General features: G+C 43.5%; 1 protein-coding gene across 2 annotated transcripts in view; it reads right to left on the bottom strand.

The window, feature by feature from the left end:
- Positions 1–11,134, bottom strand: part of SMPD2 (sphingomyelin phosphodiesterase 2) — a 53,091-nt gene extending 41,957 nt beyond the window's left edge. The window contains exons 1-5 of one of the 2 annotated variants that reach the window (XM_033919365.1): positions 10,809–11,134; positions 8,632–8,685; positions 8,408–8,529; positions 7,039–7,135; positions 571–647 (exon numbers count right to left, since the gene is read on the bottom strand). In XM_033919365.1, the coding sequence (XP_033775256.1) occupies positions 571–647; positions 7,039–7,135; positions 8,408–8,457 (224 nt within the window). In that variant the 5' untranslated portion in view covers positions 8,458–8,529; positions 8,632–8,685; positions 10,809–11,134. The remainder of the gene's footprint in view (positions 1–570; positions 648–7,038; positions 7,136–8,407; positions 8,530–8,631; positions 8,686–10,808) is intronic. The other variant, XM_033919364.1, reaches the window with a different exon arrangement.
- Between the last annotated feature and the right edge of the window lie 2,045 nt (positions 11,135–13,179).

Below are 13,179 nucleotides of genomic sequence, written 5' to 3'. Positions count from 1 at the left end.
ATGCACCTTAGTAAAAGGAGCCCTATGTTGTGGCACGCACTTTGAGAGACACTGCTTTATAAAGAAAGCTTCTTATATACACAAGAAATGAAAGAACTGCCTTACACATCTAGTACTCTTTTCCTCACTGTGCAACAGAAGCACCAGTGGCGGCTTCCATCAACCCCATGTGTGGCTCCCCGACACTTTCCACAAAACACGCACGCTCCCCACTGGCATTTCCCAATTAACAGTGTGTTTTCCACGCACATTACATAGCTCTCAGTAGGTTTCAAGCTCAGTTCTCACACTGTTCTCGTGAGACCATGAGAACGGTGTCGGTACTGGGCACCGCCGAGCTTAAATTCAACAAGTGTGATGCTTCATACAGGTGCAAACAGATCGTAAGCCTTCTGGGGCAGGGAAATACCTACTGAACCTGAACATACTTCATCTAGAGCTCAGGCTTGAAAAGGCAACTGATCAAGTAAGTCCAAACAACTACTGCAAATCTCTCCGAATCATGAGCAAACACACTGTGGGCCGAGGACTGCGTGCGGCACCCAGGGGAGAGGGATTCTAGTCTCGTACCTCTTGAAAAGGTGGGAAAAGGGATGGTTGCTGGAAAGCTTCTTTTTCAGATTGATGTAATCTCTCTCACTCCATATCTGGAAAAGGATGGGGGGGGGAAAAAAATTTTTTAAAAGAGGGTTTCCATTGCTTTGACCTGCAAACTGATTTTAATCAAGAGAAACTAATACAAATTCAAGCAGTTTACGGTAAGAACAACCAATTCACTTTTTGCTTTAATGTGGTGCGCCAGGGGTACAAAAAACTTATTTTCACTAATTTTGTGAACTTTTCCTTTAAACTGAAGCGCCTCCCATTTGGCCACACCCAGTGATGTGCCCACCCAGCCTACCAATTTCTTAAAGGGGCTCCCCCTTTCCCCAAGAAAAATGCATCTGTATTATTTTATTGCAAATTTTAATGTGCGACTGCTTGCTTTAACGTATTTGTATGCATTTTGTAACCCGCACAGATTTTTGTGATTTGCGGACTCTAAGGGCTCCTTTTACTAAGCAGCGAAAGCGTTTTTAGCACGCGCAGAATTGCCCTGCGCGCTATGCGGCTAGAACTAACGCCAGCTCAACTGCTATCACAGCTTAGTAAAAGGAGCCCTAAATGTTTTAAAATAAAAGCCTCCTCCTCCTCTGGACGCTCCTTTCAGCGTATCACTGGCCACAGTCGCCATTATAGATCTGCTCGTTTGTCAAGGTGTTCCTATTTAACAGACATCACAATCACCGTTCCTTCTAAGCTCAGCAGGAGTTTTCCACCTACAGTCCTACCAGCGGGAGGTGCTGTTTCACTATCGCATTTTCAACAGTGATGGGCAGGCAAGCTCTGCAGGACTCTAGGGCAGTGTTTTTCAATCTTTTTACACCTATGGACCGGCAGAAATAAAAGAATTATTCTGTGAACCGGCATCGGTCCGTGGACCGGCGGTTGAAGAACACTGGGCTAAGTCGTGGGCCAGACCCCGCCCATCTCTACCCAATCTCCACCCAAGATTCCGCCCCCATAATAGTACTAATTGCACCTTGCACGTCCCGTGCCTCATCTGGAAGCCTTCCCTCTGACGTTGCAACGTCAGAGAGAAGGCTTCCGGTTCAGTCGCAGGATGTCCGTAGGAGCCACTGCCCGTGGCTTTGTGCACTGAATCGGTTAGGAAGAGGGAGCTGGCTCGAAGGTAACGCCACATCGATCGCACCGTGGACCGGCAGCTGAAGAACACTGTTTTGGGCCTGATACATGTGCTAGCCCTGTAGACCGACAGGAAATTTCTGTGGACCGGCACTGGTCCATGGACCGGTGGTTGAAGAACACTGCTCTAGGGAACCTCCCTGTTCCTAGTGATTGAAAACATTTGGAGCATTGAGATTAAGCATCAAATTTCTGCGTCTCAATGGCCGCGAATTTGGTCTTGGAGGATGAGATGTACATTGTCGGCATCTATGAGACAAACTTGGTTCTTTTTGTTACATAGAGCATTTTGGACCCCAGTTCAATTACAAAAGTTAGATAGCTCTAATAGATGATGGCATTGCAATCTTGAAGCAGGGACTCTAGATCATTTATTATTCTATTGTCCCTTTATCATGGCCTTTTGGAAATCAATTTGGTCCCAAATTAATTTTTTTATTAGAGAATCGTGTAGCTTTATCATATGATACGATTTTATTTGGTATGTCAATGAGAACAAAGAGCCAAATTTCATCAAAAAAACAACAAGCTTTTATTGATTATGACAGGAGTCGCCATACAGCAGATCACAAGTAATTGGAATAGACTAAATTATAACTTCTGGTGGAATTCGTTATGTCACATTTATAAAATTGAAAGAATGATAGCTATATAGAAGGGAAATTATGGTAAATTTAAAGAGATATGGGGGCCGTTGACAAAATATTGCAATGAATAGATACCATTTCACTTTATAAGTACAATTAGTGAATGAGGGGGTGAGAGGGGGGAATTTTGAGTTTTTATTAAATGTTTAATTTAAAAAGAAAGAATACTTAAGTGATATATTTGATTGAGGATGAGCTTGGAAGGGTGGGAGGGAAGGGATTAAAATTTATATATTACCATTATATAATGATAGAATTTCAAGTGATGTTTTCAGTGTCAATTGTTTAATATTTATGTACTTGTTGTAAGATGAAAAATGAATAAAGATTAAAAAAAAAAAAAAAAATGAAAACACTATATTGGGCTTAAATTAGCTGGGGGATAATGATATGATAATATGATAATGGAATATATGGGTGGGAGGGATGGGAAAGGGGAAGGGATAAGAATTTATATGATGTACCAATGATTATTTGTAAGTGATGTACTTATTGTTAATGTGAATGAATATATTTAACACTTAATGTAATTTTGAAAATGAATAAAGAATTAAAAAAAAAAAAAAATTAGCTGGGGGAAGCAGGGGTTAAGGGCAGAACCGGCCCGAATATTATTCGCAGTTTTTTTAATATTTGCGGGCCGGCTCTGCCCTAACCCCCGTGAATATGGAGGGGGAAGTGCACTTGTATAATTTTCTTCATACTTCACATTGGATAACTATTTTCCATTTTCTTCCCTCGAAGCTCAACTATTCCTTGAGAAAAAAAAAATATTCCTTCCTATTTGTTTTAAATATCCCCTCCCGGTCTGATTGGGGTTTAAATTGACATCCTCTCCTACCTGTTTAAACAAATATAATCACTCGCTTGTAAAGCATTAACACTAAAAATCCTAAACCCAAAAAAGTCCTGAAAACCAAAATTAGATATTTGGTGTAGGCCAAGATTACAATCTCACTCACTGTACACTGTACAATGTAGCCTGTTACAATTTAAAATATCAAAGCCACAGCTCACATACTAACTCAGGGGGTGGGCAATCTTTATACTCAGGATTATCCCTGGTGGGCTGCAACATTACATTAAGTTTCCAAGTTTATTCAATATTCTAAGCGATGTACATAGTATAATAATAAACATAAGTTAATAGAGGGAGACTGACAATTTAATTTAATAAAAAAAAAAAAACAAACAAAAAACTTAAGACAAACATGGGATACGAAGGGAAAGAAATACAATTTTGAGAAGGTTAAAGAAAACATTTATGGTAAACATTAGGAAGGAAAAACGAAGGGAGGCAAGAGTAGTAAATATAATGAGATCTATAAAAAACTTTGGTCGGGTCGTACGTTCTGGTTATCTCAGCTGTCAAATGCATCTTTAAAAAGAAAGCATTTGAGCTTACTTTTAAATCTAACCAAATCTAATTCTTCACGAATATTGATTGGAAGTAAATTCCAGGTTTGAGGTGCTGTGACAGAAAAGATTGAATTTCGCCGTGTATTTATAATTTTTAAAGAAGGAACTGTCAGAACATGTTGATCAATAGATCTAAGCGGAGTCCGCTCAAACTCAGAGGAGGGAAATTCGATAGTGACGTAAGGAAGTATTTCTTCACAGAAAGGGTTGTAGATCACTGGAACAAGCTTCCAGAGCAGGTGATCAAGGCCACCAGCATGCTTGACTTTAAGAATAAATGGGATGCCCTAGTGGGATCCCTACGAGGGTCGAGTTAAGGAACTAGGTCATTAGTACTCAGACTTAATGGGGTGGGTCAGTAGAGTGGGCAGACTTGATGGGCTATAGCCCTTTTCTGCCGTCATCTTTCTATGTTTCTATGTTTAAGTATAGGGGTTCAAAACTCTGTAAATAAAAGAGGGAGATTTACATAGAAGACTTTTAAAGACTAATAAGTTTAATTTGCAGGTTATTCGATGGGCTACAGGGAGCCAATGTGCTTCCCTGAGTAGCGGAGTAACGTGATCGAATTTTTTTGCTTTTTTTAATGAGTTTTATAGAAGCGTTTTGTATGATCTGTAAACGACGGATTTCTTTTAAAGCAATACCTTTGAACAACGCGTTACAATAATCAATTTTCGAAATTACCAAAGAATGAATTAAAATATTTATGGATTTAGGGGATAGAAATTTTGAAACTGAACGAATTTGCCGTAGTCTAAAAAATGTACATTACTGACTTCTATTTCGCCTGTACCTTGCCGTTCAAGGCGGATTACATCAAAAGATGACTGGACATTTCCAGGGAAAATTACAATTTAAGGAGCTGGTTACATAACAGAGTCGTGAGGAGGGATTAAAAGATAGGTAGAAGAATAAGGGTTACGTTTCAGAGAAGTTACGTAGTGGATGCTGGAAGCTTTGATGAGTTATAGGGGAATATTACGGGAAGAGAGGAGAGGTTGAGGGGAGAGATATGGAGGGGGGGAACGAAGAGGGAGTTAAGATATCTGGATAAATTTTTTGAATAACAGGGTTTTGATTTCATTTCGGAAAGATTTAAAGTCACTTGTTGCTGTCAGCAGGTTGGAGATTAGGGGGGTCCAGTTTTGCTGCTTGAGTTGCTAGTAGGTAGTCATACATCCTTTTGCGTTGAGTTCCTTTGAAAGGGGGGTAGGAAAATGGGGACTGGGTTCTCCTTTGTCTGGATGAGAGGTTCCGATTTAGGCGGTTGGTTAGATGGAGTGGGTGCTTTGAATAATAGGCAGTAAAATTTGAATTGAATACGAGCTTGTATACATAGTAACATAGTAGATGACAGCAGATAAAGACCCGAATGGTCCATCCAGTCTGCCCAACCTGATTCAATTTAAATTTTTTTTTTTTTCTTCTTAGCTATTTCTGGGCAAGAATCCAAAGCTTTACCCGGTACTGTGCTTGGGTTCCAACTGCCGAAATCTCTGTTAAGACTTACTCCAGCCCATCTACACCCTCCCAGCCATATATATAGGTAGCCAGTGAGAATCTAGGTAGGCATTGGTGATGTGGTCGAATTTTCCAAGTGAATAGTGGCAGATCTGGAAAAGCACAGAGCTTCTGGACCATCCGTGCCGAATAAATAAAACTTTAACTAAAAATGATGGAAACAAACCGAAAATAGTTGCAAAATATAGGGCTCCTTTTACAAAGGCACGCTAGGGCCTTAACGAGCGGAATAGCGCGTGCTAAATTGCCCTGCGCGCTAGCCGCTACCGCCTCCTTTTGAGCGGGCGGTAGATTTTGGGCTAGCGCGGTGCGTGCGTTAAAAAACGCTAGCGCATTTTTGTATAAGGAGCCCATAGTATTTCAAATCACCAAAACTCTGATTAATGACATTTTCTGTGTATACTTCCCGTGGGCTCGCAGGCTACATAAAATTCAATGGTGGCCCATGTTCGGCCTACAGGCCACAAGTTGTTCACCTCTGCACTTACTAAACTTTTTTTTTTTTCCATTCTTTATTCATTTTCATATCTCATAACAAGTATACAATAATCATTCAATATTCATACAATTCACTTGTATACTTCATATAATATTAAATCTTATATTATCCCCCCTCCCCCCTTCCCTTCCACACATATCAACATTTTATTTGAATCTCACACATTATACCCTCCCAATCCCATATCATATTATTCTTCTATTAAAAAAAAAAATGTCTAATCATTCGAATATTCAATCAATGGCCCCCAAATTTTTTTAAATTTGTTATAATTTCCTTTTTGCATAGCAAGAATTCGTTCCATTTTATAAATATAACATATAGAATTCCACCAAAAAGTATAGTTAAGTCTTGTATAATCTTTCCAATTTCTAGTTATATTTTGAATGGCAACCCCTGTCATAATCATTAGTAATTTATTATTATTTGCTGAAATTTGACTCTTTGCTTTCATCATTGTTCCAAACTAAATTGTATCATATGACATAGCAACTGGATTTTCTAGAAAATAATTAATTTGAGACCAAATTGACTTCCAGAAGGCGTTAATACAAGGACAATAAAAAATTAGATGATCCAAAGTCCCTGCTTCTAGATTACAGTGCCAACATTTATTAGATCTAGAGCTATCAAACTTTTGTAAACGTACTGGGGTCAAAAGAGCTCTATGCAACAAAAAGAACCAAGTCTGTCTCATAGATGCCGACACTGTACATCTAATTCTCCAAGACCAAATTCGTGGCCATTGAGAAGCAGAAATTTGATGCTTAATCTCAAAGCTCCAAATGTCTTTTAGACCCGTTTTTTGTTTTTAAAACCATATATCAATTTATACCACTTAGCGGCTTGGTGACCCAAGAAATCCGCCTGGAAACACAGGATTTCCAAACTATAATGAGTATCAAGATCTTTCCATTCAGGGAACCCCTCCTGAATAGCTTGCTTCAGCTGCAACCATTTAAAACTTTGTGACTTAGTAAAACCATATTTATGTTGCAGCTGTGAAAAACTAAGCAGCTTACCATTTGAAATAACATCATTTAAAGTTCTTATTCCTGCAATGATCCATTGTTTCCAGAGAATTTTATGACCGCCTATTTTGATCTTGGAGTTTAGCCAAATGGATTGATTTTGCACTTACTAAACTTTGAAGACCATCTCGCCCACTCTGACCCTGTCTTTGGCCCCCTGCAGGTACTTTACCTCCTGTAAGAGGACAATGTCATAGTGTTCTTGGCTCAGGAAATCTCCAATCATCTCAATACGCTCTTCTCGCAGTTTGCTTGCGTAACGGATGGCCCTGGTGAGCAGAAACAGAACTTAGCAGTGTTTGACTTCCTTTCTTTCTATGTGACATCCGAGGAGAAAGGCAATGCCTGCTCTGTATGGCACTTGGGGGGGGGGGGGAGGGGGATCCTTTCTCCTGTCTTTATCAATTATGGACTGAATAAAATAATTTCTGATGCTTCTATTTCATATCTGCCAAGAGAAAATGAGGTAAAATACCACACCTACCTTCAATCTGTATCTGAGAAACATTAAACACAGCATCACTCCAAGACTAAAATCAACCCCGCCTTAAGAGAAACTAAGCTCTTGGTCTTCAATCTCAGTCCTCGAGAACTGCCAACAGATTAAGTTTTCAAGATATCCTTAACGAATATGCTCGAGAGCGAGACTCATATCTACTACCTCCAAAACATGCAAATCTCTCATTGACAGTCCTCAAGAACTGGGTGTGAAGACCATTGGACTAGAGAATGACACGGGGACAAATTTCCCTGTCCCATCCCCGTAAGCTCTGCCTTAACTACACAAGCCTCAAACACTTATGTTTTGAAAGTGTTTGAGGCTTGTGCAGATGCGGACGGAGCTTAGGCATTGGTGGAATGAGGCATTATGACATCACAATCTGAGCTCTAGAATGTTGCTACTTATGATATTAAAAGTGTTTGAGGCTTGTGCAGATGAGGACGGAGCTTAGGCATTGGTGGAATGAGGCATTATGACATCACAATCTGAGCTCTAGAATGTTGCTACTTATGATATTAAAGTGTTTGAGGCTTGTGCAGATGAGGACGGAGCTTAGGCATTGGTGGAATGAGGCATTATGACATCACAATCTGAGCTCTAGAATGTTGCTACTTAGGATTTGAAAGTGTTTGAGGCTTGTGCAGGTGAGGACGGAACTTGCAGGAATGGGGCAGGGACAGGAAAAGAACTCGCTGGGATAGGAAAATGAGTTCCCGCGGGGACGGTGAAAAATTTGTTCCCGTGTCATTGTCTACACTTTCATAGTAACATAGTAGATGATGGCAGATAAAGACCCGAATGGTCCATCTAGTATGCCCAACCTGATTCAATCTAAAAATTTGTTGTTTTTTTTTTCTTCTTCTTAGCTATTTCTGGGCAAGCCAAAAGCAGGCAAAGGACAACTATCTCCACCATACGTAACCAGTCTCAGTCTTAAATCCAAGAGGAACTGAAGAAGAGCCTTCTCTCCCTCCCTCCCCACTCTATAACATCTTTTTATCTCATCTTCCAGGAAGAATAAACTGAACTCTGAACTTACCAGCAATTCAAATTAAACACTCGGAGCAGAAGAGCAGACTCGGTCGCCATAGTGAAAGGAGTGCCAGCAGCTGTCCCCTGACCTCAGCTCACACAGATGCAAGATGGTATCTTGCTGCAACCCTGAAGAGGTTCAGTAGGCAGAGAGAAATGTCAGTCAGGAGGTACAGAAATACCACTCCCTCCGCCACCCTGCCCCTTAGCTTCCTCGGCACTGGTTCTTACCCAGGGGACTATCTCCGAATGCTCCCAAAATGCCTTTAAATGATTAGGGTCGGTCTGAGTGGAGGAATATTCGAATGGTTAGTGCAGTGGGCTGAAAAACCTGGGAAAAGTGGGTTCAATTCCCACTGCAGCTTCTTGTGACCCCGGGCAAGTCACTTCATCCTCCATAGCCCCGGATGCAAAATGGTTAGACTTTAATTGATCAAACAAAACAGTACAATTTGCACAAGCCAAAACAGTAAAGCAATGTGTTTGAACAAGGCGTATATTAAAGACCACCCACCCACCTACCCCTAGAAACCAAATAAAGTCCAAATAAGGAGAAAAGAGAAAGGGGCATCTTGGCTAAAAGGCAAAATAGAAACACTCAATTTGAGATTCAGGACATTGCTATACTTATATATTCCGCACGATACTATCCGAAATTCTAGGCGGATAACAAAAGGACACTGTCAGTAATAATTTGAAAATGGACATTTAACAATTGATGAAACTTTACAGTAATAAATTTGAAAACGGGTATTGAGCGATCACTGATACAATGATACTTACCGTTCTCGGCAGATAATAAGAGGCTATAAAAAATGCTTAGGTTGCACCATAGCAAAGCAATATATCAAAGCCCCGACCCTTTGCTCCTGTCTTCTCCTGCCCCCTTCAGTATCCTTTCAGCAGAACAGGACATTATATAGGCTCCAGGACCTAGCCATTCCCGATACCTCACCACAGAACTCTCTTTTCTCCACCTGTTCTGTGGTCTCAGATCTCGCTTCCTGCTGTGGAGGCAGCAGCTTTCAGTTTAAGGAAGCAGAATGAACCGATGTCACCAGAAGTGATGACGGTGCAAGGTTTGATAAGGCAGTGCCTGACAAAGCAGCACAAGGGTGAAAACCAAACAACCCCCCCCCCCCAAACCCATAGATCACAAGACAAACTTCGATTTCAGAATCCAAAAGTTCTGAAATGGGTTGGTTTTGTGTTCTCGCACTTCATACAAATATGCAAAGTACTTGGAATAGCAAGCCTCGAGCTCTGCCTTATCCCTGATTAACTGTCAAAGCCCCGCCCTGATCTCCTGGAGATTTGGAGCAAATATGATTAAGGCAATATCACCTATCCCAGAACAATCCTGCACACAACCGATAGCCTAAATTTTCACCATTTACATAATGGGGGACAATTTGTGAAATGTATTTATCATGGTAAAAGAGCTCTTTCAAAATGAACCACCCACCCTGCTGGCAGAAATATGAGCTGACCATTCTTCTGCCTTTGTGCCGCTGTCAGAACCTATAACGTTGCTTCAGTTGCAGCTGTTCCTCCCCCACCCCCCACCTCCGACACTGCTACCCTAGTCGGTCTCCCTCCTTTGTCTAGTGGATAAGCCAGCCCTGGACCTTTTTGAACCCCCATCACATTCAGCTGCAGCTGTTCCCCCCAAAAAAAATTCTCCCCCCTGATACTGCTACCCTAGTCGATCTCCCTCCTTTGCCTAGTGAATAAGCCAGCCCTGAACCTTTTTGAACCCCCATCACATTCAGCTGCAGCTGTTCTCTCCAACCCCCCTCCGACATTGCTACCCTAGTCGATGTCCCTCCTTTGCCTAGTCTAGTGGATAAGCCAGCCCTGGACCTTTTTGAAGCCCCATCACATTCAGCTGCAGCTGTTCTCCCCAACCCCCCTCCGACATTGCTACCCTAGTCGATGTCCCTCCTTTGCCTAGTCTAGTGGATAAGCCAGCCCTGGACTTTTTTGAACCCCCATCACATTCAGCTGCAGCTGTTCCACCCAAATCCTCCCCCCTGATACTGCTACCCTAGTCGATCTCCCTCCTTTGCCTAATGGATAAGCCGGCCCTGGACCTTTTTGAATCTCCATCACATTCAGCTGCAGCTGTTCCCCCCAAATCCTGCCCCCTGATACTGCTACCCTAGTCGATCTTCCTCCTTTGCCTAGTGGATAAGTAGTCCCTGGACCTTTTTGAACCCCCATCACATTCAGCTGCAATTGTTCCCACCCCACCCCCGACATTGCTATCCTAGTCGGTGTCCCTCCTTTGCCTAGTGGATAAGCCGGCCCTGGACCTTTTTGAAGCCCCATCGCAACGCAGGCAAAGGATGACTAGAACTAGAAGCCAGAGTAGACTAAGATGAGCCACTGAAGGGCCAGTGACTTACCTCAACTTCGTCTCCAGCGCTTAAGGCTATTCCTGCCCCGGCTCTTGCACCAGGGCACCTGTTTCGTTATTGTTAGACAGCAATGACGACACGAAATAAGCCCGAGTCGGGCAGGGACAAGAGCCAAAGGCAGCTGGTGGCCCCATAAAGCCTCCGATCGCCTGAGCGGGGGGGAGCAGAAACCACGGCGCTCGCTCGACGGTCCGCTCAGCCTCCCGGATCCCGCTCGGCGCCCCTGGGCGCTCTCTGGGTCGGCGTTAAAGCCGCAGCTGCGCCGCGGGGCACGCCGGGAGCTGGAGTTCGTCCACGTTCCGCCGCCGCGCGTCTCGGAGGAGTGCGTCCGAGCGCCTAAGACTACACGTACCGGCATGCACATCGCCGGCCGGCTGGCGGGTCGCTCCCGAGCAGAAGAACGGAGCGGCATTCCCCCCCCCCCCCCCTGTATGTTGTTATTGGAGGTGGCTCGAGGAAGGAAACTCTGTGCACTCTCCTTTGGGACAGACTTCCTCTTCTAGTATATGTACAGGCAGGAGGACTGATGCAGAAGAGTTCCCCCCCCCCACTCAGGGCGGGGCCACACTCTAGTCCCACGTCTCACTTATCAGAGCTTCAGTACCAGTGAGTGCACCAATCTGGATCACTGCTTTCATGAGAGAAATGATTAAACCAAATAGTCAGAGGTGTGGTAAGGGGGGGGGGGGATGCATTCTCCCCCCTCCTCCCCCTCCACCAACCTCCTCTGATCTTTGCCAGCAGTGGACAGGAACTCTTCCCTGATGCCCTCATTCTGACATCACCTCCTGTACTGCTGGTGAAGAGTAGAAGGGACATGATGGGAGGGGGGAGGGGGAATACATTTACCATCTGAAAAATCTCAAACCCCCCCTTCCCCAACTTCTAATCTTTGCCAGCAGTGGGCAAGAACTCTTCCCTGATGCCCTCATTCTGACATCGCTTCCTGTACTGCTGGTGAAGACTAGAAGGGGCATGATGGGGGGGAGGGAGGGGGAATATATTTACCATCTGAAAAATCTCAACCCCCTATCCCCCAACTTCTAATCTTTGCCAGCAGTGGGCAAGAACTCTTCCCTGATGCCCTCATTCTGACATCGCCTCCTGTACTGCTGGTGAAGACTAGAAGGGGCATGATGGGGGGGGAGGGGGAATATATTTACCATCTGAAAAATCTCAACCCCCTATCCCCCAACTTCTAATCTTTGCCAGCAGTGGGCAAGAACTCTTCCCTGATGCCCTCATTCTGACATCGCCTCCTGGACTGCTGGTGAAGACTAGAAGGGGCATGATGGGGGGGGAGGGGGAATATATTTACCATCTGAAAAATCTCAACCCCCCCCCCCCAACTTCTAATCTTTCCCAGCAGTGGGCAAGAACTCTTCCCTGATGCCCTCATTCTGACATCGCCTCCTGTACTGCTGGTGAAGACTAGAAGGGGCATGATGGGGGGGGAGGGGGAATACATTTACCATCTGAAAAATCTCACCCCCTCCCCCATCTTCTAATCTTTGCCAGCAGTGAACAAGAACTCTTTCTTGATGCCCTCATTCTTGACCCTGCTCACTGCTCGAGAAGAATGCATTTAAGTGACCCCCTTCCCACTGCTGGGGGGATGTCGGATGCCAACTTCCTTTGCTACACCACTTCAAGTGGTCCAGCCAATAGGAAGAAATCTGAGCACCTCTTCCTGCCTACTGCTTCCTCCTGCCCTCTTCTGCAAATACATGTGCTTCCAAACTGATGTACAGTACACACTTTTAACTGCATGGAAGACAATTTTCAGCTCAAAAAAATTCACCCAAATTGATTCCCATTTTGCATTTTTCAGAGGCTCCAAAGCAAAATTGATATAATTTAATACTGCTTTGATTCATTTGGAAAGCAATTCTCCGCTTAAACCATTCTAGATTTGTACCCTGGATGTAGCGTCTGAAAAATCTCACTCCTTGGTATGGTAAATCTCACTCTTTAGGATGGTTCTTAACTAAACTAAGACTTAGCTTTGTATACCGGGTCTTCAACCAAAATGGAGCTCGACTCGGGTAACAGAAACTAAAAGAAATACGAAGAAAAAAAGAAAATACCAGTCAAAAAATATGAATGCGATTGATTTCCGAAGTGTTTAGCAAATAAAATGGTTTTTAAGGATTTGCTAAAAAGTTGAAAAGGACCAGGACCCCTTAAGAACATAAGAAGTTGCCTCCGCTGAGTCAGACCAGAGGTCCATCTCGCCCAGCGGTCCGCTCCCGCGGCGGCCCATCAGGCCTATTGCCTGAGCAGTGGTCCCTGACTATTTCTATAACCTACCTCTCCTCCTATCCCTATAACCTACCTCTACTCCTATCTGTACCCCTCA

This window comes from Geotrypetes seraphini, chromosome 13 (assembly GCF_902459505.1).
Source record: "Geotrypetes seraphini chromosome 13, aGeoSer1.1, whole genome shotgun sequence".
NCBI lineage: Eukaryota > Metazoa > Chordata > Amphibia > Gymnophiona > Dermophiidae > Geotrypetes > Geotrypetes seraphini.
This window is presented reverse-complemented; position numbering and strand designations above follow the sequence as displayed.